Source organism: Mesoplodon mirus (assembly GCF_964341445.2).
Source record: "Mesoplodon mirus genome assembly, chromosome: 11".
NCBI lineage: Eukaryota > Metazoa > Chordata > Mammalia > Artiodactyla > Ziphiidae > Mesoplodon > Mesoplodon mirus.
The window spans coordinates 45,494,446-45,517,759 of NC_138987.1; the positions used below are offsets into that span (position 1 = coordinate 45,494,446).

The window sequence follows — 23,314 nt, forward strand, 5'->3', positions numbered from 1 at the left end:
GTTAAGTATAAAATAACATCCATTAAATTGAAGCCATCAGCCTGAGGCCTGGGGAGTTACTTTGAATCTTCACCCTATTTCTGAGAATTTTAATGTATTCCAATGCAAGTTTGTATTACACTGACAAGCAGAAAAACAAGGTTTCATTTTTCAAACATATAAAGAGTGCTTAGGGGAGGGCGGACATCCCTCCCCCCTGGACCGTGGAGGGGCAGGCCCCTCTGATCCACCCAGGCACAGCCAGCACGGGAGGCGCTGACATCCTCGCCCCACCCCAGGTTCTGTGACAAGCATGCAGACAGTGGTTGGACAGTGATTCAGAGTCGAGACTGGGGCAGGGAGCGGCTGCTGGATTTTGAGAGGTGCCGGCAGGAGTACAGAGAGGGCTTTGGAGGCTGGGGAGGTAGGAAGGCCGTGCAGCCAGGGCCCTGGGGCCTTGTTGAGAACACAGGGCAGGCCTGAGCCTGGGTGCCCCACTCCCCGTGGGTGACCATCGGCCGGGGTTGGAACACATCTCGGGCCTGACCTCCCAGCCCGGGCCTGCACACCGAGCTGATCGTGGATCTGCGGGACATGGGCAACCACTCGCTGCGGGCCCGCTATGACAGCTTCCGCGTGAACCAGGGAGACCGGTTTTATTGGCTCTACCTCTCGGCCTGTACTCAGGGCCACAGGTGAGTGCCTGGGAGGGCTGGGGGCTCTCGTACCACCCCCCTGCCCACAAGCATCGTGGTGCACCGACATGCTTCCTGGGCTAGGGGCTGGGGAGAAGGTTGGGACCCCAGAGCCCCCAACTTCTCAGCCTACTTCTGCCAGCCTCAGCCCTCCGGGAAAGGATGTACCTCCTGGACCACCTGCCGGGGGGCCCAGATGGCCAGGATCCACGATGGGGGTGCAACTGAAGGGCTGCAGCGCCGCAGCCCACACCGTACAGGGTACACATTCCAGGGCTCCGGCGGTGTCCACAACCAGGAGGGCTGTGGCTTCAGTACGCTGCACCACACGCCCCATGGCCGAACGCCCTGCGCCGATGGCCCACACCTCTGCCAGCTGCAGCCGCAAGCCCTCAGGCACCAGCTGATGGTACAGCCATGGCGACCAGGCCAACCTCAACACACCGAGGCCGGAGCACACCAGGGCCGACTCAGGCATGCGCTGGGCGACCGTGGGCTGGCCCTACGCTCTAGCGGGCTGTGCACTCGCACTGCGGCCCCCAGGGCCTAGGCCTGCCCTGCAAGGATGGCGCAGCCTGGCTGTCGGCTGAGTCTTCTCTGCAGGGAGGGGCCAGGAAGGGGCCAAGCTCAGCTCCCACGCATCAGGGCCACGTGGACCCTGCACTCCAGCGGCACCTGCAGGTACCGGATGGGCCTAGGGAGGTCCACGAGGCCATGCAGCCCAAGAGTGAGGCAGAGGCAAGATTGCCAGGGCTGGGAGGGCCACTGACCCTCCCGCCCTGACCTGCTGAATCACTGGAACCCACCAGATGTTCCCTCTGCTGTGAGCTCAGGCAGGGCAGGCAGTAGGGCACAGATCCCGGCGCTCACAGCCCTCAAACACCCAGTCCCACCGGATTCCAGAGTAGGGGTAGGACAGTGGGGTGAGGCGGCCAGGAGATGGGGCAGGAGGGCCTGGGCCTGGGGAAGAGGGGAGGCTCAGGTCAGGTCTCCCAGGTAGCTAGGAAGGAAGCTGGGAACAGGGGACTCTGCCAGCAGGCCACGTGGGGAAGACCCCAGGTGGGTCCAGGTGGAAGGGAAGCCGTCAGGCTGCAGGAGGGGGCTCCAGGGTGCCGAGCACCTACCAGGCCCTCACCACGTTGTCCCCGTTGTCCGTGGGACCTCCCCCACCCCACACAGAAGGCAGTGTCATTGCTCATGTCAGGGAAGAGGACCCCGAGCTGGAGGGGGGTGAGGGCTTCCCCGAGGTCACAGAGCCGGCAGGGGCGGAGCTGGTTCACACGAGGTCTGGGGTGCCGTGCTGGGGCCCCAGGGGGAGGTTCCGAGGCGTCTCCCTGAAGTTGGTGTGGAATCGGGGCAGCGGGAACAGAACAGCCCCAGCCACGGGCCAGCTCGCGAGTTTGTCCGCAGTCTCGGGTGTGACTCTGGGTCCAGGTGGGCAGGGGCTTGGGAACCCCTGCAAGGACCACCAGCGCCACGCAGGCATCAGCGGGGTCCCCTGGGGGGCCCTCCACAAGGCTCTTCTGAACTGAACCCCTGAGTCATTCTGCAACACTGACCCCAGCTCCTCACCTGGGGGCGGGCCTTTCAAGGCCAGGCTTGCCCTCCCCACCCTGCGCCCACCCTAGGCCTCCTGGGCATCTATGGGGGGGTTTCTCTGGGCCAGGCTCTGTTCTGGGGGAACTGGTGCCCAGATCATCAAGGCTCCCACCCTTCCAGAGCGTGGGTGAGGAGAAAAACACACAGGAAACAGGAAAATAAGGGAATGAGCTAATTTCAGAGAGAAGTGCAAGGAAAAACACAGGAGGCAGGCAGGAGAGGTGGGCCTGGGATCCAGCCCGCGTGTGAGGAACCCTGCTTGGAGCAGGGAAAGAGCAGGAGCAAAGGCCCTGCACGAGGGAGTCGCCTGGCCCCAGGCTGGCAGGCTCTCGGCTTTGGCTTCACCCTGGGGCTCTTCCCGGCCCATAACTGTCCTTCGGCCAGATCTGGACAAAGGTCCTCTTTCCCTCCTACCCTGTGCACAGTGGGCAAAGGACAATCCAGGGCCAAACCTCAGCAAAGCGTGGGGCCGGGTCTGACCTTGGCTTCACCGCGGAGTTGGGAGGCACCCCGGAGGTCCCATAGGGACGTCACTCGTCACGGCCACCGGCCCGGAGCGCTCAGCCCGGACCGGCCGGTGCCTCCGGGGCGGACCTCCAGGGACCTGCCGTTGTGGCGCAGGGCAGTCATTCCGGACGGCCTAGTCTCCGTCGCGCGCTCCAGCCCTCAGCCGCAGCCCCGAGGACCGGGACCCGGACGGGCCGGGACCTCGCAGTCCCCGAGGCGAGACCTGGAGCAGAAGCAGATAGATGGCGTGACCAATCAGAGCCAGGCTATCGCGGGCGCGGCCCCCGGCAATTGGGCGGCGGAGCGAGGGGCGGGGCTTCCGGTCGGGGCAGAGGGGCTTCCGCCGCCGCGGCGCCTTGGATGGCCGTGTTCCGGGTAGCGCTGCCGGCCTCACTCGCGGCCGCCCGTGCCCGGCCGCCCCTCGGCTGCTGCCCGCCGCCCGCGCCCTGCTCCGCGTCGGCCGGCGCCATGGAGCCTGAGCCCCGCTGGCTGGCGGGGCTGCGCTTCGACAACCGCGCCCTGCGCGCGCTGCCGGTGGAGACGCCGCCGCCTGGCCCCGAGGGCGCCCCGTCCGCCCCGCGGACCGTGCCCGGCGCCTGCTTCAGCCGCGTGCGGCCCGCGCCCCTGCGGCAGCCGCGCGTCGTGGCGCTGTCGGAGCCCGCGCTGGCGCTGCTGGGCCTGGGCGCGCCGCCCGCTGACGCCGCCGCCCGCGAGGCGCGCGAGGCCGAGGCCGCGCTCTTTTTCAGCGGCAACGCGCTGCTGCCGGGCGCCGAGCCCGCCGCGCACTGCTATTGCGGCCACCAGTTCGGCCAGTTCGCCGGGCAGCTGGGCGACGGCGCCGCCATGTACCTGGGCGAGGTGTGCACGGCGGCCGGCGAGCGCTGGGAGCTTCAGCTCAAGGGCGCCGGCCCCACGCCCTTCTCCAGGTGTGTTTGCGCCCGTACCCTCGGAGCTCTCCTCCCCGGTGGGGCGGTTGTGGGGGAGATTAACTACGGAAAAGTGTGGCGTGGGGACGTAGAACGTGGTGGGTAGCAGCGCCCGAGCCAAAGGCCCTGAGGCCAGGACAGGAGGCGAGGGAGCAGGTTCTGTGGCTCCTGGCCGCCTCGGAGCGTCCCTGGTCCCTGCCCGCTCTGCCTGGAAGAGGGGGGAGGGGAGGGTCCTGCTGCCCCTCAGGTCAGGCTGAGCGTCTGATCACACAGCGCTGGCAGCTGCCCGTGCTCTGTTCTCATAAACTATCCGGAGAGTTTGGAGTCAGTTCTACGTGCAGCACGCTCACGTTTACCGCGTGCCCAGCCCTGCTGCCTGCTCGGCGCACTCGGCTTCCGGCTTCCTCTGAATGCTGATCGGGCAGTCAGCTTCCCTCCCACACACTTTAGCACTGCAGATGCTTACTGTGCAGCCGGTGCCCTGGACCGGGACAGATCCTCAGCCCAGTGGACCTTCTCTCAGGCCCGGGCTTCCAAGCACTTGGAGGCCAGCCATGTTCTGACCCCGCAGTGAGGTGGGCAGTGTCAGATGCCCATCCAGGGGCTTATGGGCCAGTGTCGGGGTCCAGATGCCCACAGCCTGACCCAGCAGGGCGCCCTTCCCGCAGCTGTCATGCCTCCTGTACACACAGTGCTGATAGTCTCTTCTGCTCCTTTTCACTAAAAAAGTTCATATATTTAGGCCGTATTTGTTAAATGCTTATTGAATGGCTGAAAGAATCACATCTAACTTGGCGTTTTATGTTCCAAGAAATTCCGAGGGTGTGTCTCTGGTCTGGCCCCTCCCATGAGCTCTCCCCTCCCCTCTCTGCAGGGACTGAACCGGGCCCCCAACTCTAGCAGCGCCACCTCAGATCCTCAGGATAGCTGGTCCTTCCTCATCCCCCAGTCTTCAAACCTTGGTGTCTCTGAAATGTCCTGAGTGCGTCCTGGCACCCGCCCCACCCGCCTGGAACAACCTGCTCAGAGCTGTCTGCACTCGTGGCCGGCAGAAGCATTTCTGCTCCTTGGGGTCACGTGTAAATGTTTCTCGCCCTGGGGCCTGCACATTGTATGAGCATCTTTCAACTTCATGTGTTCATTTTAATCATTTGTTTTTGCCATTTATAAAAAACATTTTTGTGAAAGTAATCTGCTGTTGGAAGTTGCTTTTAATATTTGAAGACTTGAGCTGTAAGTCAGTGTTTCCAGACCTGAGGTCCTTTAAAAGAAAGAGGCTGTTTGACCCTTACCAGATGTGCACCCACCCACCACCCCCAGCATTTCCTGGGGTCCCCAGCCTCAACAAGGCTTGAGGCTAACATCTGAAGTGGTGTGAGTGGCTTAAGGCCAGCTGCTCGAGTCCCCTGGCATGGGTTTTGGGGGATGCGCAGGTGGCTTCTTGCTTCTGCCTCCCATGGGGGTTGGGATTTCAGGACGGCCTCTCCTGCCAGGTGCAGAAGAGCTTGTCCTCAGCTGGGTCCACCCCAGCAGTTTGGCTGGGAACAGACGTGGGCGCCCAGGAGAAGGGACCGTTGTCACATGTCCATGCGGCTCTCTGGGGGCAGGGCCACCCTGAGGCCCTGTACCCTTGCTGTGTAATCATTATTCAGTTCTGGTTTCTGCTTTGGGCACTTTGCCCCAGGCAAGGAGATAGGCAGCTTGTTTTCTGGATCATTTTTACCAGATCCACAATTAGCTTGGACTGTACTGGCTTCCTGCTAAACAGGCTGGGGGGAGGTGGAGGGCAGGTGTGGAGTGACATTTGAGGACGGATTCCAGACTAGAAGAGGGTGAGTGGAGTGCAGCTGTGGACTGAGGGTCTCGTCAGCCAGAGGCAGGCACAGTCACCCTGCAGACAGCCCCGGGGTGACTGTCAGGCCGGGTTTCTAGAGGTGTCACTCACACCTGGAATGAGCCACACCCAGGCTCCCAGGTGAGGGCAAGGCAGGAGGCCTGCAGAGATCTCCACTGACTCCCAGCCTCCCTGGCCCCGCTCTCCAGGCCTAGGCCCCAGCACCCCAAACTCACGCTGGGCCCGGCTCTAGCCTCTTCCCGGCAGAGGATGTGGGCAGACTTGCACCCTGGGCACCTTCACTCAGCCTCAGTGTCCTTCTGCAGGTGAGACAGAAGTGAGCCCAGTGTCTTCCCGCCAGTTTTTGTTCTTTCCTAGAGAATTTTCCAAACTGTTTCAGGTGCCTTCCTGCCTGGGAGAGTGCTGGCACACTGCCATGCCCTGGGCCAGGCCAGGAAGCCAGGCCTGACCCTGAAGGGCAGAGACCCAAGCTCACTTTGCTGTTGTGTTTGTTTGCTGGGTGGGGGCTCTTGGAGGTCAAAGTGTCCAGCGCACTTCATCTTACAAGGAGGGGCTGAGGACATGGCTCATGCAGGCCAGCTGTTCTCGTGTGCTGCTACCACTTTCCTTCTTTAATTTTAAAAAATAATGAGTTTCCAGTCCAGCATGTAAGAAACCTTGGAAATCATCACTCCATTCTAACAAGTAAAAAGCTGAACAAACTGAAAAATCAACAAGTCTTCTTAGATCTGCAAGAAAAGTGAGGTCAGAGGGCAAATTGCTGCCCCACCCCCCAAATTGGAGAGACTGACAGGCAAATACAAAGAATTACGAGTTACCAGAGCGGGAGTCTGCACAGATCCTTGCCCTGTAATTGGTGAATTGCGGGAGGCTCAGTGTGTACGAGTCAGTTGAAAATTTCAGGGCCCAGTCATAAGCGAGCCCCGCCCTCTGCTGAGTTTTACTTCCTGGAGCTCTCCTGTCTTCTCACAGTGAATATTGGTGGAAAATCCCTTTGTGCTTCTGGCAGGAGGGGGGAAAAGGAGGTCTATGGAGTACACCAGAGCACTCTGTTCTGAACAAGGCTGCCCTTGGGGGAAGCTAATTAACCAGAGCCTGACCTGCTGGGGTGTTATCAGAGCCCAACAGACCTGGGGAAGGGAAATGCCCAGCTCCAGCGCCCTCTGGCGGAGAGGAGACTGAAAAGCACATATGGAAGCTCTCAGTCCAGAGGCACAGGGTCACTCAGAGTCTGAGGCCTCCACCTGACACCTGTAACCCACCTCTACATCACTGAAGGCCTACTTACAGTAGTTCCTTTTACCCCATACATCACGCCTGGCTATCAAGAAAAAATTACAAAACATACTAAAAAGCAGAAAACACAGTTGGAAGAGACAGGGCCAGCATCATAACTAGCCTGAGACATGGCAGAGATGTTGGAATTATCAGACCAACACAATTCCAATTGTGTTGGAATTTAACCCAATTATGATTAATACACTCAGGGCTCTAATGGATGAAGCAGGCAACATTCAAGAATAGATGGGCAGGACTTCCCTGGGGGTGCAGTGGTTAAGAATCCGCCTGCCAATGCAGGGGACACAGGTTCGAGCCCTGGTCTGGGAAGATCCCACATGCCGCAGAGCATCTAAGCTGGTGCGCCACAACTACTGAACCTGTGCTCTAGAGCCCGCAAGCCACAACTACTGAGCCTGCATGCCAAAACTACTGAGCCCGCACGCCTAAAGCCCATGCTCTGCAACAAGGAAAGCCACTGCAGTGAGAAGCCTGCGCACCACAACGAAGAGTAGCCCCCGCTTGCCCCAACTAGAGAAAGCCCACGCACAGCAACGAAGACCCAATGCAGCCAAAAATAAATAAATAAATTTATTTATTTTAAAAATAAAATAAATAAAATGAGACTAGAGGAATTCCCTGGTGGTCCACTGGTTAAGACTCAGGCCTTCACTGACAAGGGTCTGGATTTGGTCCCTGGTCGGGGTACTGAGGTCCCTCAAGCCGCTCGGCATGGTCAAAAATAAATAAATAAAACCTTAAAAAAAAAAAAAAAGAATAGATGGGCAGGCAGAGCAACTAAGCCCGTGCGCCACAACTACTGAGCCCATGCTCTAGAGCCCGCAAGCCACAACTACTGAGCCCACGTGCCGCAACTAATGAAGCCCTCACGCCTAGAGCCTGTGCTCCACAACAAGAGAAGCCACCACAATGAGAAGCCCAGGCACCTCAACAAAGCCCACGCGAAGCAGCAAAGACCCAACACAGCCAAAAATTAAATAAATAAATAAGCAAACAAATAAATAAATACAAAAAGAATAGATGGGCAGTGTAAGCAGAGAGATGGAAATTCTGAAAAAGACAAAAAGGAAATGCTACGGGCTTCCCTGGTGGCGCAGTGGTTGAGAGTCTGCCTGCTAATGCAGGGGACACGGGTTCGAGCCCTGGTCTGGGAGGATCCCACATGCTGCGGAGCAACTAGGCCCGTGAGCCACAGCTACTGAGCCTGCGCGTCTGGAGCCTGTGCTCCGCAACAAGAGGCCGCGATAGTGAGAGGCCCGCGCACCGCGATGAAGAGTGGCCCCCACTTGCCACAACTAGAGAAAGCCCTCACACAGAAATGAAGATGCAACACAGCAAAAATTAATTAATTAATAAAAACTCCTACCCCCAACATCTTCAAAAAAAAAAAAAAAAGGAAATGCTAAGAGGTTTCTAGCAAAAACACTAACAAAAATGAAGAATTCCTCTGATGGACATGTTGCTAGACTGGACACAGATGAGGAAAGAATCTCTGAACTTGAAGATAATCTCAGGAGAAACCTCCAAAGATAAAAAGCAAAAAAAAAATTTTTTAAATAAAGACTGAAAAAATCCAAACACTCACCAAGAATTGTAGGACAGATGCAAAAGAAGTAACACGTGTAATAGGAATACCAGGAGAAAGAGAGAAAGAAACAGAAGAAATATTTGAAGAAATGACTGAGAATTTCCCCAAATTAATGTTAGACACCAAACAGATTCAAGAAGCTCAGAGCACACCGAGCGGGATGAATGCCTCCCCCACCCCCACCAAAAGACAAAAACAAAAAAACTACATCTAGGCTCACAATTTTCAAACTACAGAGAGGCAGAAATAAAGAAAAAAAAGTGAAAGAAGCTAGAGGAAGGAAACACTTCACCTACAGAGGCGCAAAGATAAGAATTACATCTGACTTCTCAGAAGCCAGGCAAGAGGAAAGTGGAGTGAAGTATCTAAAGTGATAAGGAAAAAAAAAAACCCACCCACCTAGAATTCCGTACCCTGTGAAATTATCCTTCAGAAGTGAAGGAGAAATAAAGACTTCCTCAGACAAACAAAAATTGAGGGAAATTGTTAGCAGTTGACCTGTCTTGCCAGAAATGTTAAAAGATGTTCTTTATAGGGAATGAAAATGATGTAGGTCAGAAACTTGAATCCACATAAACAACGGAAGAGCATAAGAGAAAGAAGTGAAAGTACAATAAAAACCTTTACTTTTCCTCATCTTAATTGATATAACAGGTAATAGCTTGTTTAAAATAATAGTGATGATGCATTTATGTATAAATGAAATTAATGACACCAGTCAAATAAGGGATGGGAGGGAGGGATTAGGATTATTTTGTTATTATAAGGTACTCATACTACCCATGGAGCAGGGTAGTGTTACCTGAAAGTAGACTTGGATTAGTTGTAAATGGTATATTACAAACTCTAGGGCAACCTTTTTTTTAAAAAAATTATTTATTTATTTTCGGCTGCGTTGGGTTGTTGTTGCTGAGTGCAGGCTTTCTCTAGTTGTGGCGAGGGGGGGCTACTCCTCGTTGTGGTGCGCGGGCTTCAGTAGCTGTGGCACGCGGGCTCAATAGTTGTGGCTTGCGGGCTCTAGAGCGCAGGCTCAGTAGTTGTGGCACACAGGCTTAGTTCCTCCGCAGCATGTGGGATCATCCCAGACCAGGGCTCGAACCTGTGTCCCCTGCATTGGCAGGTGGATTCTTTACCACTGTGCCACCAGGGAAGTCCTAGGGCAACCATTTTTTAAAGAGTAAAACAAAACAAAACAAAAAAGTATAACTGATACACCAGGCGAGAACTGATGAAAAAAGAGAAATTGGAATCACAAAATACTCAGTTAAAACCACAAAAGGCAGAAAAAGAGTGAAAGAGAAAACAAAGAGCAAGGCCAATAAATAAAAAAACAAGACCAAACTATATGTTGTCCATAAGAAATCCACTTTAAATATGAAGACACATGTAGATTAAAAGTAAATGGATGGGGGATTTCCCTGGTGGCCTAGTGGTTAGGATTTGGCACTTTCACTGCGGAGGCCCAGATTCAGTCCCTGGTTGGGGAACCATCCCGCATGCTGCCAAAATATAAAAAAAAAAAAAAAAAAAGAAAAGTAAATGGATGGAGGAAAGCATACCATGCTTACACTAGTTAGCAGGAGTAGCCATATTAATTCAGGAAGAGTGGACTTCAGAGTAAGGAAAGTCATTAGGGATAAAGAGGGGCATGACAAAATGATGAAGGGGTCAAGAAGGCAAAACAGTCCTTACTTGTATATGTGCCAGATAGCAGCATCAGAGTACCATGAGGCAGAAACTGACAGAACTTCAGAGGGGCACAGATGAATCCACTGTCATTGTTGGAGACTCAACACCCCTCTATCAGAAATGGACAGAGCCAGCAGGCAGAAAATTGGTAAGGCCATCTTTGAACTCAGTTAACACCATCAATCAACTGGATGTAAAGAACATCTATACCCTACTTCATCTAACAACAATGGGATACATATTCTTCTCAGGCCCACATGGAACATTTATCCAGAGAGACCACATTCTAGGCCATAAAACACACCTTAACAAATTTTTTAAAATAAAAATCATTCAGTGTCTGTTCTCAGGCCACAATGGAATCAAACTAGAAATCAATAACAGATAACTGAAAATCCCAAAATACTTGGAGATTATGCAACATACTTCTAAATAACACATGGTCAAAGACAAAATCTCGAGAAAATTTTAAGTATTTTGAACTAAATGAAAACACCAAATGTATGGGGTACGGTGAAAGCAGTGCTTTGAGGGAAGTTTATAGCAGTGAGTGCATATGTTAGTAAAGAAGAAAGATCTAAAACCAATCATTTAAGCTTCCACATTAGGGAACTACAAAAAGCAGAGCAAACCAAATCCAAAGTAAGCAAAAGAAAAGAAATAATAAGAATTAGAGCAGAAGTCAATGAAATTGAAATAGGAAATCAGCGAAACCAAAAGCTTGTTCTTTGAAAAGGTCAATAAAATCAATAAACCTCTAGCCAGGCTGACTAACAAAGAAAGTGAGGACACAATTACTAATACCAGAAATTAAAGAGGGGAAATCATGCAGATCATATGGACATTAAAAGGATAGTAAAATTACTCTGAATGATTCTGTGCTCACAAATTTGATAACCTAGGTGAAATGGACCAATTCCTTGAAAGACACAATTTGCCAAATCTCACAAGAAAAAAATAAGACAATCTGAATAGGCCTATGTATATTAAAGAAACTGAGTCAACAATTAATAACCTTCCAAAACAGAAAGCACCAGGCCCAGATGGACTCACCAGTGAATTCTACCAAACATTTAAGGATGAAATTATTCCACTCTTTTTCAGAGAATGGAAGCAGAGGAAATACTTCCTAACTCATTCTATGAGGCCAGCATTACCCTAATACCAAATCCAGACAAAGACAATACAAGAAAAGAAAACTACACACCAAAACCCCTCATGAACATAGATAAAGACGTCTTCAACAAAATATTAGCAAATCAAATCCAACAATGTTTGAAGAGAATTATACATCACCACTAAATGGGATTTATTCCAGGTATGCAAGTCTGGTTCAGTATTCAAAAATTAATTAATGTGATCCATCAGATCAACAGGCTAAAGAAGAAAACTCGCATCATCACATCACTTGAAGCAGAAAAGGCATTTGACAAAACCCAAGACCTATTCATGATAAAAACTCAGTAAATTAGCAATAGAGAGGAACTTCCTCAACTTGATAGAGTATCTACAGAAGACCTATAGCTAAATCTACTTAATCATGAGAACCTCAAAGCTTTCCCACTAAGATTAGAAACAAGACAAAGATGTTCCCTCTTTCCATTGCTTTTCAACATCCCTGGAGGTCCTAGCTAACATAACAAGACAAGAGAAGAAAATCGAAGGCATACAGATTGAGATGGAAGAAATAAAAATTGTCTTTGTTTGCAGATGAACATCTATGTAGAAAATCTCAAAGAACTGACCAAAAAAATGAGCTCATAAGCAGTTATAGCAAGGTTGTAGGATACAGAGTTACTACCTAGGTCAATCACTTTAGTATATCCCAGCAGTGAACAAGTGGAATTTGAAATTAAAAACAATACTGTTTACATTAGCAATCCTAAAAATTAGATTCACGCCTAAGTGTGAGTTCACACTTAGGTGTGAATCTAACAAAATATAAGACGTCTACTAGGAACACTACAAAACTGATAAAAGATATCAAAGAAGAACTAAATCAATGTAAAGATATTCCACGTTCATGGATAGGAAGACTCAATATTGTCAAGATATTGGTTCTTCCCAACTCAGTCTATAGATTCAGTGCAATCCCAATCAAAGTCTCAGCAAGTTATTTTGTAGATATTGACAAACTGATTCTAAAATTTATATCGAGAGGCAAAAGACCCAATATAGCCCTCACAATACTGGGGGAGAAGAACAAAGTCAGAGGACTGACACTACCGCACTTCAAGACTTACCATAAAGCTTCAGCAATCAAGAGAGTGTGGTTTTGCAACTACTGAAGCCCGCGTGCCTAGAGCCCGTGCTCCGCAATGAGAAGCCACCACAATGAGAAGCCCGCGCACGACATCCAAGAGTAGCCCCCGCTCGCTACAACTAGAGAGAAAGCCCACGTGAAGCAATGAAGACCCAATGCAGCCAAAAATAAATAAATTAAATAAATAAATAAATAAATAAATAAATAAATAGAGAGAGTGGTTTTGGCCAAAGAATAGATAGGTCAATGGAACAGAACAGAGAGCCCAGAAATAGACCTGCATAGATGTGGATCTTTGACAAAGGAGCAAAGGCAATCCAATGGAGCAATGATAGTATTTTCAACAGATTGTACTGGAACAACTGGATATCAACATACAAAAAAAAAAAATCTAGACACAGACCTGACACCCTTCACAAAAATTAACTCAAAAGGGATCACAGACCTAAACAAAATGCAAAACTGTAATAAAACTCCTAGAAGATAAAACAGAAAATCTGGATGACCTTGGGTATAGAAATGACTTTTTAGGTACCATACCAAAGACAGGATCCATGAAGAAATAATTGATAGGCTGGACTTTAGTAAAGTTAAAACTTCAGTGAAGGACAATTGTCAGGAGAAATGAGAAGACAAGCCACAGACTGGGAGAAAATCTCTGCAAAATACACATCTGATAAAGGACTGTTATCCAAAATATACAAAGAACTCTTAAAACTCAACAATAAGAAAACAAATTGATTTTAAAATGGGGCAAAGACCTTGTTAGATACCTCCCCAAAGAAGATACAGAGATGACATATAAGCACTTTAAAAGACGTTTCACATCATGTGTCATCAGGAAAATGCAAATTAACAAGGAGACGCCATTACACACCTGGGAGGATGGCCAAATTCCCGAACACTGACAACACAAAATGCTGACGAGGATGTAGAGCAACGGGAGCTCCCATTCACGGCTGCTGGGCATGCAGGACGGTGCAGCCACTTGGGAAGACAGTGTGGTGGCTTCTTACCAAACTAAATACACTCTCACCGTATGATCCAAGGATCATGCTCCTCAGCATTTACCCAAAGCAGTTGAAAACATGTCCACACGAAAACCCTGTATATGGATGTTCACAGCAACTTTATTCATAATTGCCAAAACTTGGAAGCTGCCAAGATGTCCTTCAAGGTGAATAGATAAACAAACCGTGGCCCGTCCAGACAATGGGATATTATTCAGCAAAAGAATAGAAAGAAAAAAAAAAGAAAAGCCATCAAGCCATGAAAAGACATGGAAGAAACTTAGATGCGTATCAGTAAGTGAAGGAAGTGAATCTGAAAGGTCACACAGTATGATTCCAACTCTATGACATTCTGGAAAAGGGAAAACTGTGGAGACAGTAAAAGACCAGGGGTTGGGAGGGGAGAGATGACCAGGTAGAGCACAGAGGGTTTTTCGGGCTGTGAAACTGTTCTGTATGACACTGTAATGGTGGATCTCTGTCAAACCCACAGAATGGACAACACTGAAAGTGAACCCTGATGTAAACAGTGGACTCTGGGTGATGATGATGTGTCGGCATAGCTTCATCGAGTGTGACAAATGTCTCTCCCCTTGGTGGGGATGTTGATACTAGGGGAGGCTGTGTGTGTGTGGTGGCAGGGTATATGAGAAATCTCTCTGGCTTCTGATCAGTTTTGCTGTGAACCTAAAACTGCCTAGGAAAATAAAGTCTATTTAAAATAATAGTAATAATGAAGGTTTAGCATAAGAAGAAAACATCCACATCATTCAGAGCTGCCTGAGGGAGACTGGGGTCCCCCCCCCCGACTGCAAATGATGCTCTGTGTCTGTGCTGTTGTAAAAGGACTTTCACAAAGTAAATTCATAAAAACAGAATTGTGGATTTTCGAGCGTGTGTGTGACCCTGGGAGTAGCCTTCCCTGACCTCTGTGTGGACCTGGCCTCCTGCTGCGGGCCAGGCACCCTGTGCTGCGGTTCCAGACCTGGAGGAGGTTAGGGGCTTAGCACCTGGGATCATCCAAAACAGACTCTTTTTACAGTGATGTCGGAGCTGCTCGTGGGTTGTTCTTATTTATTTTTATTTTTATTTATTTTTATTTTTTTGCGGTACACGGGCCTCTCACTGTTGTGGCCTCTCCCGTTGCGGAGCACAGGCTCCGGACGCACAGGCCCAGCGGCCATGGCTCACGGGCCCAGCCGCTCTGCGGCATGTGGGATCCTCCCGGACCGGGGCACGAACCCGTGTCCCCTGCATCAGCAGGCGGACTCTCAACCACTGCGCCACCAGGGAAGCCCATGGGTTGTTTTTAAAAAGCCATTAGGAGGCTTTCTTCCAGTCCCTTCCCTCTGTGACCACACCTTGGTGTTGAGTGGAGCCCGGCAGTGACCTCTGTGCTTGACCTCAGACAGGCCGATGGTCGCAAGGTGCTGCGCTCGAGCATCCGCGAGTTCCTGTGCAGTGAGGCCATGTTCCACCTGGGCATCCCCACCACGCGGGCTGGCGCCTGCGTCACGTCCCAGTCCACTGTCGAGCGGGATGTGTTCTACGACGGCAACCCCAGGCCCGAGCAGTGCGCGGTCGTGCTGCGCGTGGCCCCCACGTTCCTCAGGTAACGCCCGTCCTCGTGTTCCTGTGTCGCCCTGGTGGCCAGAGTGCAGCTGCCCGGCCAGGGTGCAGGGCCTGGGGCGGCCAGAGGTGGTCGCCCCAGTGCAGGCTCTGGGGCGGCATGTCCAGAGCTGTGGACCTGGAGTTTATGACCAGGAGCTACGTAAGATGCACCAAAAAAACGGCCTCACTGTGCTGCTGGACGAGCGGCCGTGACGCCCGGTGTGCCTGCTTCCTCTGGCCCCTGTTCACTGACTGGAGGCCTCCTGGCTGCTGTCTCCAGCGGGGCCTGTTAGTTCTCGACGTCACAACGCTGTCTGGCGTCGGGTGCTCGGTACCGACCACCTGAACCCAGAGTCGCCAGGAGGTGGCTGTGGCGATCTGGCAGCGTCAGGTGACCCGGGCTGACCCTGTGCGTCAGCTGTCACCAGCTTTCCCTTTGTCCTCCGGGGGAGGAAGTGTCGGGGCAGGCGTTGGCCTCATCCTGGGAGACCCGGGGCCTCTGGGCACAGCTGCACTCGTGGCGTTTGGACCAGGTCGTCTTTGCTGTGAACTGATCTGTGTCTCGTAGGGTGTTCAGGCAGCGTTCCTGGCTTCCACCCACGAGCTGCTGGTAGTAACCCCATTGTGACGCCCAAAAATGCCTCTGGACGTTACCCTGCCCCCTGGAGGGTATAACTGCCCCACCGCTGAGCCTGTGGGTCACCCCACTACAGGACGCCGGTGATGGGCGCATCCCTCGGTGCGGGAGGCCGGACACAGAACCCCTCTTGTCCCTGCAGGGCGGCCGTGGCAGTGCCGGCCCCATGCACCCCGGGAAGTGCCCTGTGTCTGCCTGAATCACTGAACGACCAGCTACGTTTGGTGGTTTGTCCCCCCCGCCCCGCCACGAGGGCTAGCAGCACCCTCCCTCCTTCCTTACTTGTGAGGGGGAGGCGTCACGTTTAACCTGTTGTCCACGCGGGTCTTCCCTCCAGGTTCGGATCCTTTGAGATCTTCAAGTCCTCGGATGAGCACACGGGGCGCGCAGGCCCCAGCGTGGGGAGGAGCGACATCCGAGTGCAGATGCTGGACTACGTCATCAGCACTTTCTACCCCGAGATCCAGGCCACCCACGCCAGTGACAGCGTGCAGAGGCACGCTGCCTTCTTTCGGGAGGTTGGTGGGAGCCGCCCCACCGTGGGCAGACGCTGGGTGCCCAGCCCTCTTGAGTCACCACGCCCTGGCTTAGCCCAGAGGCAACTTCTCAGATACGGTTTAGGGTCGGGGTCCTGGGACAGACCCCCGGGTCACTATTTGAGTGGCATCGAGGGGCCACGTGGAGAGCTTGGGAGGGAATCAGGGCTGGTGGGTGCTGGGCCTCCCGCGTGGGGCCTGTGTTCACGGTGGCCCCAAACACACACCCCTTGGCCTCTCCATTTCCCCCGGAACTCTTAGGCGTTGTCCCACACGACAGTCACGGTTGTGGGAGCTGGTGCAGCCTCAGCCAGTGAAACAGGCAGCAGGGCGCGGGGTCTGCCTGAGGGCCGGAGGCCCGCGGCCAGCGCCCTGCACCAGAAGTGGGCACTGTCCTGCACCTGTCACTCCCCGGACCCCACTTCAGCCACACTGTTGCTTCTCATCTGTCACGTGGGTGATGCCAGGGGAGTCTTGGGGCTCAGCTCACACCCGAAGTGGGTGGTCCAGGCTCCCCCCTCTGAACCTGGGTCTCTTGGTCAGTGAAGAGAGGGTGGTGCCACCCAACTCCAGGAGTGTCTGCAGCCTCAGGAGGCGTGGTGCGTGCGGACCAGTCTGTGGGCCACCGGGGGCCCTCAGGTGCAGCCCTGCATCTTGCAGGGCCCCTGCTCCCTGGCCGGGGGGCAGGGGGTGGCAGGTCTGGCAGCCAGACCCTGGGCAGGGCAGCTGGGCTGTTTGCGCCCCGCTCCCTGCAGCCCAGGGTGAGGCGGGGCCCTGGGCACAGTGTCTGGACCTGGGCAGTTTTCGCCTGAGAATGTGGTAACTTCCTTGTTTCCACGTGGTCATCCTACAGGGCCTGAGTCATGGGAATGTCCAGGTTCCCTGATTTTTCTGGTTTGGATAAAAGCCAAAAAACAGTGAGTATATGAAAGAGGTAGATGATGTATGTGAGGATCAGAGCCACTCATATCAACTCATCCAAAATACTTTTTCCTTCTTAACCATCCTTGGATGTTCTCCCCACAGCTGAGCGTCAGCTGACAGGACAGGACACTGGGTCGGGCCCCTTGGGAGTCACTGCAGAGCAAGACCGGCTCAGCAGGCACAGCTGGTTTGTGGGGGGGGGGCAGCCAGCGGCTGTCCTGTGGCGCTGTTGCAGGTGACACGACGCACGGCCCAGCTGGTGGCTGAGTGGCAGTGCGTGGGCTTCTGCCACGGCGTGCTCAACACGGACAACATGAGCATCGTGGGGCTCACCATCGACTACGGGCCCTTCGGCTTCCTGGACAGGTGGGCATCCCGCCGCCTGCTGGGGGACCCTGGCCGGGAGGCATATGACAGCGCAGGCATCTCAAGGCAACGGGAAGGACCTGCAGGCCTGTGTGGCTGCTCTTGTTAATGTTTTGTTCGGTGTTTAATTCTCAGCAAGGCCTGGTCAGCCAGCTATCCCCAGAGCAGGAATCCCTGGAGGGTTCTGAGCACAGAAGCACTTTAAACAGCACCTTCTCGGCTCCCAGGTGGAGAGTGGGCTGGAGGGGCGGGCGCGGGGGCCGCGCTGCACTGTGGCCCCCCTGCTCTAGAGGCTGCAGGGCCCCGTGGGACAGGCAGGGGAGCGGCAGCCACCCAGGGCCTGCACTGTCGCTCGGCAGGTCCCCTCAGGCAGCTCCTGGCTCTCCCCACGCGGCAGGTATGACCCCGACCACGTGTGCAACGCCTCCGACACCGCCGGGCGCTACTCGTACAGCAGGCAGCCTGAGGTGTGCAAGTGGAACCTACAGAAGTTGGCGGAGGCCCTGGACCCCGCGCTGCCCCTCGCGCTGGCCGAGGCCATCCTGGCAGAGGAGTTCGACACCGAGTTCCGTAGGCACTACTTGCAGAAGATGCGCCGGAAGCTGGGCCTCGTGCGGGCTGAGCGGGAGGAGGACAGCGCCCTGGTGGCCGGGCTTCTGGAGACCATGCGCCTGACTGGTGAGCGTGGGTAGGGTGCGCGCGCGTGCCACGTCATGGTGAAACAGAACATGAAACCGACCTTTAATGTTTCGGTGGCTTTAAGCACATTTACCTAGTCTTGCAACCATCACTGCCAGCGACTCCAGAACTTTTTCGTCTTCCCAGACGGACATCTGCACCCGTGAAGCACTAGCTCCTGGGCCCCTCCCCCCACCCCCGGTAACCTCACGCTTGCTTTCTAAGAGCTCGCCTCCTCCAGGGACCTCAGGCAAGGGGATCATGTGGCTCTTCTCCCCGTGTATTTAGCTCACCCCACTCAGCACGACGTCCTCCACAGTGGTCATCCCTGTTGTGCGTGTCAGGACTTTAAGGCCGCATAGTCTGTGCGGATGGCCTGCCTTTTGCTTGTCCCTTGGCTGTTGGACACTTGGGCTGTTCCACCCTGTGGCCGCCATGCATAACAACGCTGCTGTGAACACAGACGTGCCGTGTCTTTGCGTTCCTGTTTCCCATCCTCTCCGGGGTGCCGCTGTGGGGTTTGCCTGTGACTTCCTGGCTGCTCCGGCTAGGACGCCTGGTGCTGCTCAGCAGAAGTGGCCGACCAGGCATCACTTACTGTTCCTGCTCTTGGGGAAAAGCTCTTTCACACGAGTGTGATGTGAGCCGTTGGCCTGTGCACATGTAGCTTTTCTCTAGTAGAGGATGTTTCCTTCTGTCCCTCATTGGGTGTTTTCACACTGGGCCTCAGTTGAGGTGATCGCCAGGTTTTACTTCTTCATCCGTGTCCTGTGTTAGTTTAAACTGCCCCTCACGGTCTGGAAGCTGGGGGTCGAGGATCAGGGTGCCGCCTTCTGGCTGTCCTCACACGGCAGAGTAGGGAGCAGGGGCACGAAGCACCCTGTGAGGGCTCCACCCTCGTGACCTACATCCCAGAGGCCCCCGCTCCAAATACCATCACCCTGCAGAGCTGGGTTTCCATGTATGAATTCAGGCAGGGGACACACACACCCCTTGCGTTCTGGGGATAAACCCTACTTGCTCCTTCTGATGTTTTGCTGAGGTTTCTTTTACATCTGTATTTACAAGGGATACTGGTCTGTGGTTTTCTTTTCTTGTGGTATCTTTGTTTGGCTTTGGTATCGAGGCAGTGCTGATCTCATGAATGAGTTAGGAAGTGTTCCCTCCTATTTTTCAGAAGAGTCTGAGAAGGACTGGTGTTAATTCTTTAAATGTTTGGTAGAATTCACCAGTGAAGCTGTCTGGTCCTAACATTTCCGGTGTTAGGAAGTTTCCAGTCTCCTTACTTGCTATGGGACTATTTAGATTTTCTATTTCTTCTTGAGTCAGGTCTGGTAATTTATGTGTTTCTGGGAATTTGTCTATGTCATCTATGTTATCTAAATTGTTATTCATAATGTTTTCTTAGTCTTTCATTTCTGTAGTCTGCAGTGACGTCCCCACTTTGATTTCCTTTAGTTACCTGTGTCTTTTTTTCTTTCTTAGTGTAGCTAAAATTTTGTCAGTTTTACTGATCTTTTCAAAGAACCAACTTTGGTTTCAGTGATTTTCTACTTCTTTAGATGTAAGATTATTGATTTGAAATCTTTTTTTACTGAGAAGTAACTGGCATATAGCATTATATAAGTCTCAGGTGTGCGACATGATGATCTGCTGTATGTATATAACGTGAAATGATCACACAGTTACAAATTTATTTTTTTCTGGTGATAAGAGAGAGCTGCTCTTTTAGTGCAGGCTTTTACAGCTATAAACTTCCCTCTGAGCACTGCTGCTTTTGGTTCATACCTCTAAGTATTTTCTAATTTCCCTTGTGATTTCTTTTTAGACCCAGTAGTTGATTTTCACATTACTTGTGAATTTTCCAGTTGTCCTTCCATTTGTGACTTCATGCCATCGTGGTTGCAGAAGACACCGGTCTTTTCAGTGTATTAAGACTGGTTTTATGGCCCGACACATGGTCTGTCCTGGAGAAGGTGCATCTGAGAGCTTGGGTGGAGTGTTGTGTCTGTTGTTTACATTGTTTCCTTGTTGACCTTCTGTCCACGTGTTGGGTGCTGACGTCCCAACTCTTACAGAACTGCTCAAGTCCACCCTTCAGGTTTTTTTGTTTTTAAATTGGAGTGTAGTTGATTTGAAATGTTGTGTTTGCCCTTCAGTTTTATGAGTCTTTGCTTTGTGTATTGGGGGCTCTTGTTTGGTGCATGTTTATAATTGTTACATCTTCTTGCTGAACTGACTCGTCAATATATAATGCTCCTCTTTGTCAAGTTCTTACATAAAGTCTATTTTTCTGATGTCAGCATAGCCATCCCAGCTCTCTTTAGGTTACTATCAGTATGCAAATCATGGGATATTTTTTCCATCCTTTCGCTTTTGACTTATGAGTCTACAGCGAGTTATCTTACTGTAGTTGGATCATGTTTTTTTATCCATTCTGCCAGTCTCTGCTCTTTGGAGACTTTAATCCATTTACTTTTTTTTTTTTTTTTTGGCTTGTGGGGTCTTAGTTCCCCAACCAGGGATTGAACCCGTGCCCTCAGCAGTGAAGGCACAGAGTCCTAACCACTGGATCAGGGAATTCCCTAATTCATTTACTTTTAAAGTAATTACTGATAAGGGAGGACTTATGCTGTTTTGCTCTTTGTTTTCTGGCTTACACCATTTTTGTCCTTTATTTTCTGTTACTGCTCTCGTGCTTAGGTGATCTTTTGCAGTATACCGTTCTGGTTTCCTTCTCATTTTCCCTTGTGTCTGTTTTTTGGATGTTTCCTTGGGGGTTTTGGTGACAGTGTTTTAGCAAGTCAGGCTGAGGCCCTCACAGTGTCTGTCGTGTGTCATGTCCTGTGCCATCTCAACCCTGCAGCTCCTGAAGCAGGCAGTGCTAACTGCCATGACAGTGCTGAGGGCCAAGGCCCGGCCTCGGTGCCTTCACTGTATTTTACAGACGAAGAAACCAGGCTTGGAGGCCTTGAGAGACTGAGTGACTCGTCAGGTTCAGGGTCGGGGCTGAGCTGGGAGGACTGAGGGGAGGGCTTAGGAGTCCCCAGCCTGACGCTGAGCAGGGCACCACACACATGTTGGATGAACACGTACGGTCCTCTGGTGATGGGACGGTGCCCTGAGCAGCTGCGTGTTCCAGGTGCTGACTTCACAAACTCCTTCTACCTGCTGAGCTCCTTCCCAGCCAGGCCAGAGTCTCCGGACCTGGACGAGTTCCTGGCCGCGCTGACTGCACAGTGTGCCTCCCTGGAGGAGCTAAGGCTCGCCTTCCGACCCCAGATGGATCCCCGGTGAGTACTTGGGTCTTGCTTCCCTAGCATTTGTTTCCAGAAAGGGAGGAACATTTAGAACGAAGCCTTTGGGAGGACGCTGGAGACGGAGTGCCCAGGCGGCTGCTCCACTCCCAGGAGTGGGATGGTCAGACCCTGGCTTTGTGGCACTGAGGCCCACTGGTCAGAGGAAAGGATGGAGATGCTGACACTGGAATGGGGAGGCCAGGCGGCACAGGCTGGGGCACGGTGGTCTCTGCTCTGGGGAGGCTCCCCAGGAAGAGCCTGGGTGTGGGCCCGCAGTCTTCAGCCAGACCGGGCTTTCTGCACCATCGTGTCATGTCCTGAGGGTGCAGCTCAAAAGCCATCACCAACGTGTCCTGTCCCGTGCCAGGCAGGAATCTAGTGCAGCAGTGTGGGGAGGGGCTGAAGCTGGCAGGACCTGCTGAGCATGGAGCCAGGGTAACTGGGGAAGGGGGTGTCAGGGGCTGCCCTGCCCCCAGGTGCCCCCAGAGGTGGAGAAGCGTCCAGCCCTGTGATCACTGTGGGAGGAGCTGACAGCAGTGGATCTCTCCCAGAGGGACTGGGTCCTGGGTCGGGTGTCGGTGGGTGGCTGCCAGCAGGGAGCCGGGGCCGGCCCGGGTCAGCCTGTGGCGTCCATGTGCCCTGTCAACATGCGGGGGCTGCGGTACAACAAGGGCCGACGGCTGGTAGCAGTCCCATGTCGGCTGCGTCCGTCGGACCCGGGCTCCCCCCTGGTGGGGCTGGGGACAGGGCAGCGGTGGGGACGACGTGGCCTGGGGCCCCTCACGCGCCCGCTCCACGCAGGCAGCTGTCCATGATGCTCATGCTGGCGCAGTCGAACCCACAGCTTCTGGCGCTCATCGGCACGCGGGCAAGCCTGGCGCGGGAGCTGGAGCGCGTGGAGCAGCAGTCACGGCTGGAGCAGCTGAGCCCAGCTGAGCTGCACAGCAAGAACAGGAGCCACTGGGCCGAGTGGCTCCTGGAGTACAGGTGGGCCCCTGCCCCCCACACCCCACCCCCCGCGGGGACCCCGGGGCCACGGGGTGGGGCTGCTCTGCTGATGCTCGGCTCGGGTGTGACTCCAGAGCCCGGCTGGAGAAGGATCAGGAGGCCGCCGATGACACCGCTGCCTGGCAGGCCGAGCACGTGCGCGTCATGCACGCGAACAACCCCAAGTACGTCCTGAGGAACTACATCGCGCAGAGCGCCATCGAGGCTGCCGAGAGCGGTGACTTCTCAGAGGCAAGCGGCCCGCCCGGCCCTCCCTTCCTGGTCCCCTCCCGCTGCCGGGGAGGCCAGGCCCCGACAAACACCGCACCCCCTGCTCTCCTCCAGGTGCGGCGGGTGCTGAAGCTGCTGGAGACCCCTTACTGCAGGGAGGGGGATGCCGCTGAGGCCCGCGAGGCCGCCGAGCCCGAGGAGGACAGTGGGGAGGCCGGCGGGGCAGCCAGCCGGCGGCACTCGTACAGCAGCAAGCCCCCGCTCTGGGCGGTGGAGCTGTGTGTGACGTGATCATCGTAACCGCCTTGGAGGCCTCCACACAGGAGCCCCGAGGCCCGAGCCCTCGAGTCCACGAGGTGGCACCCGCCCCACCCGCCTCTCCATGACGGCAGAGATGCCCAGTCAGGACCCGACCCGTCTCTGTCCGATGCCGACTCGGCAGCACTGCCCAGCCCCCAGGCTCTGCTCCCGGCGACAGGCTGCTTTGCGCCAGGATAGCTCAGCTCAGCAGAGGGGACCTGCGGACGCATGGCCCCCGCCCACCTCGCCAGCCTGGCGGGGGACGCAGCCCCTAAATAAACTGGCAGCTCCCTCGGTCGCCTCCGTGTGTTCGTTCTGCCCCGGCCCAGGACCCG

At 53.7% G+C, this 23,314-nt stretch overlaps 1 protein-coding gene across 2 annotated transcripts; it reads left to right on the forward strand.

The window, feature by feature from the left end:
* Nucleotides 1–3,115: 3,115 nt before the first annotated feature.
* On the forward strand, nt 3,116–23,276 carry SELENOO (selenoprotein O). 2 transcript variants are annotated; one of them, XM_082635682.1, is made up of 9 exons: nt 3,126–3,706; nt 14,819–15,022; nt 15,996–16,176; nt 17,354–17,484; nt 17,882–18,162; nt 21,305–21,455; nt 22,263–22,448; nt 22,544–22,700; nt 22,794–23,276. In XM_082635682.1, the coding sequence occupies exons 1-9, from the start codon at nt 3,141–3,143 to the stop codon at nt 22,968–22,970; spliced, it is 2,034 nt and encodes a 677-aa protein (XP_082491808.1). In that variant the 5' UTR covers nt 3,126–3,140; the 3' UTR covers nt 22,971–23,276. The 2 variants fall into 2 exon arrangements, with proteins under 2 accessions (XP_082491809.1, XP_082491808.1); XM_082635683.1 differs by having other exon boundaries at nt 3,116–3,706; nt 22,544–23,276.
* The last annotated feature ends 38 nt before the right edge of the window (nt 23,277–23,314 follow it).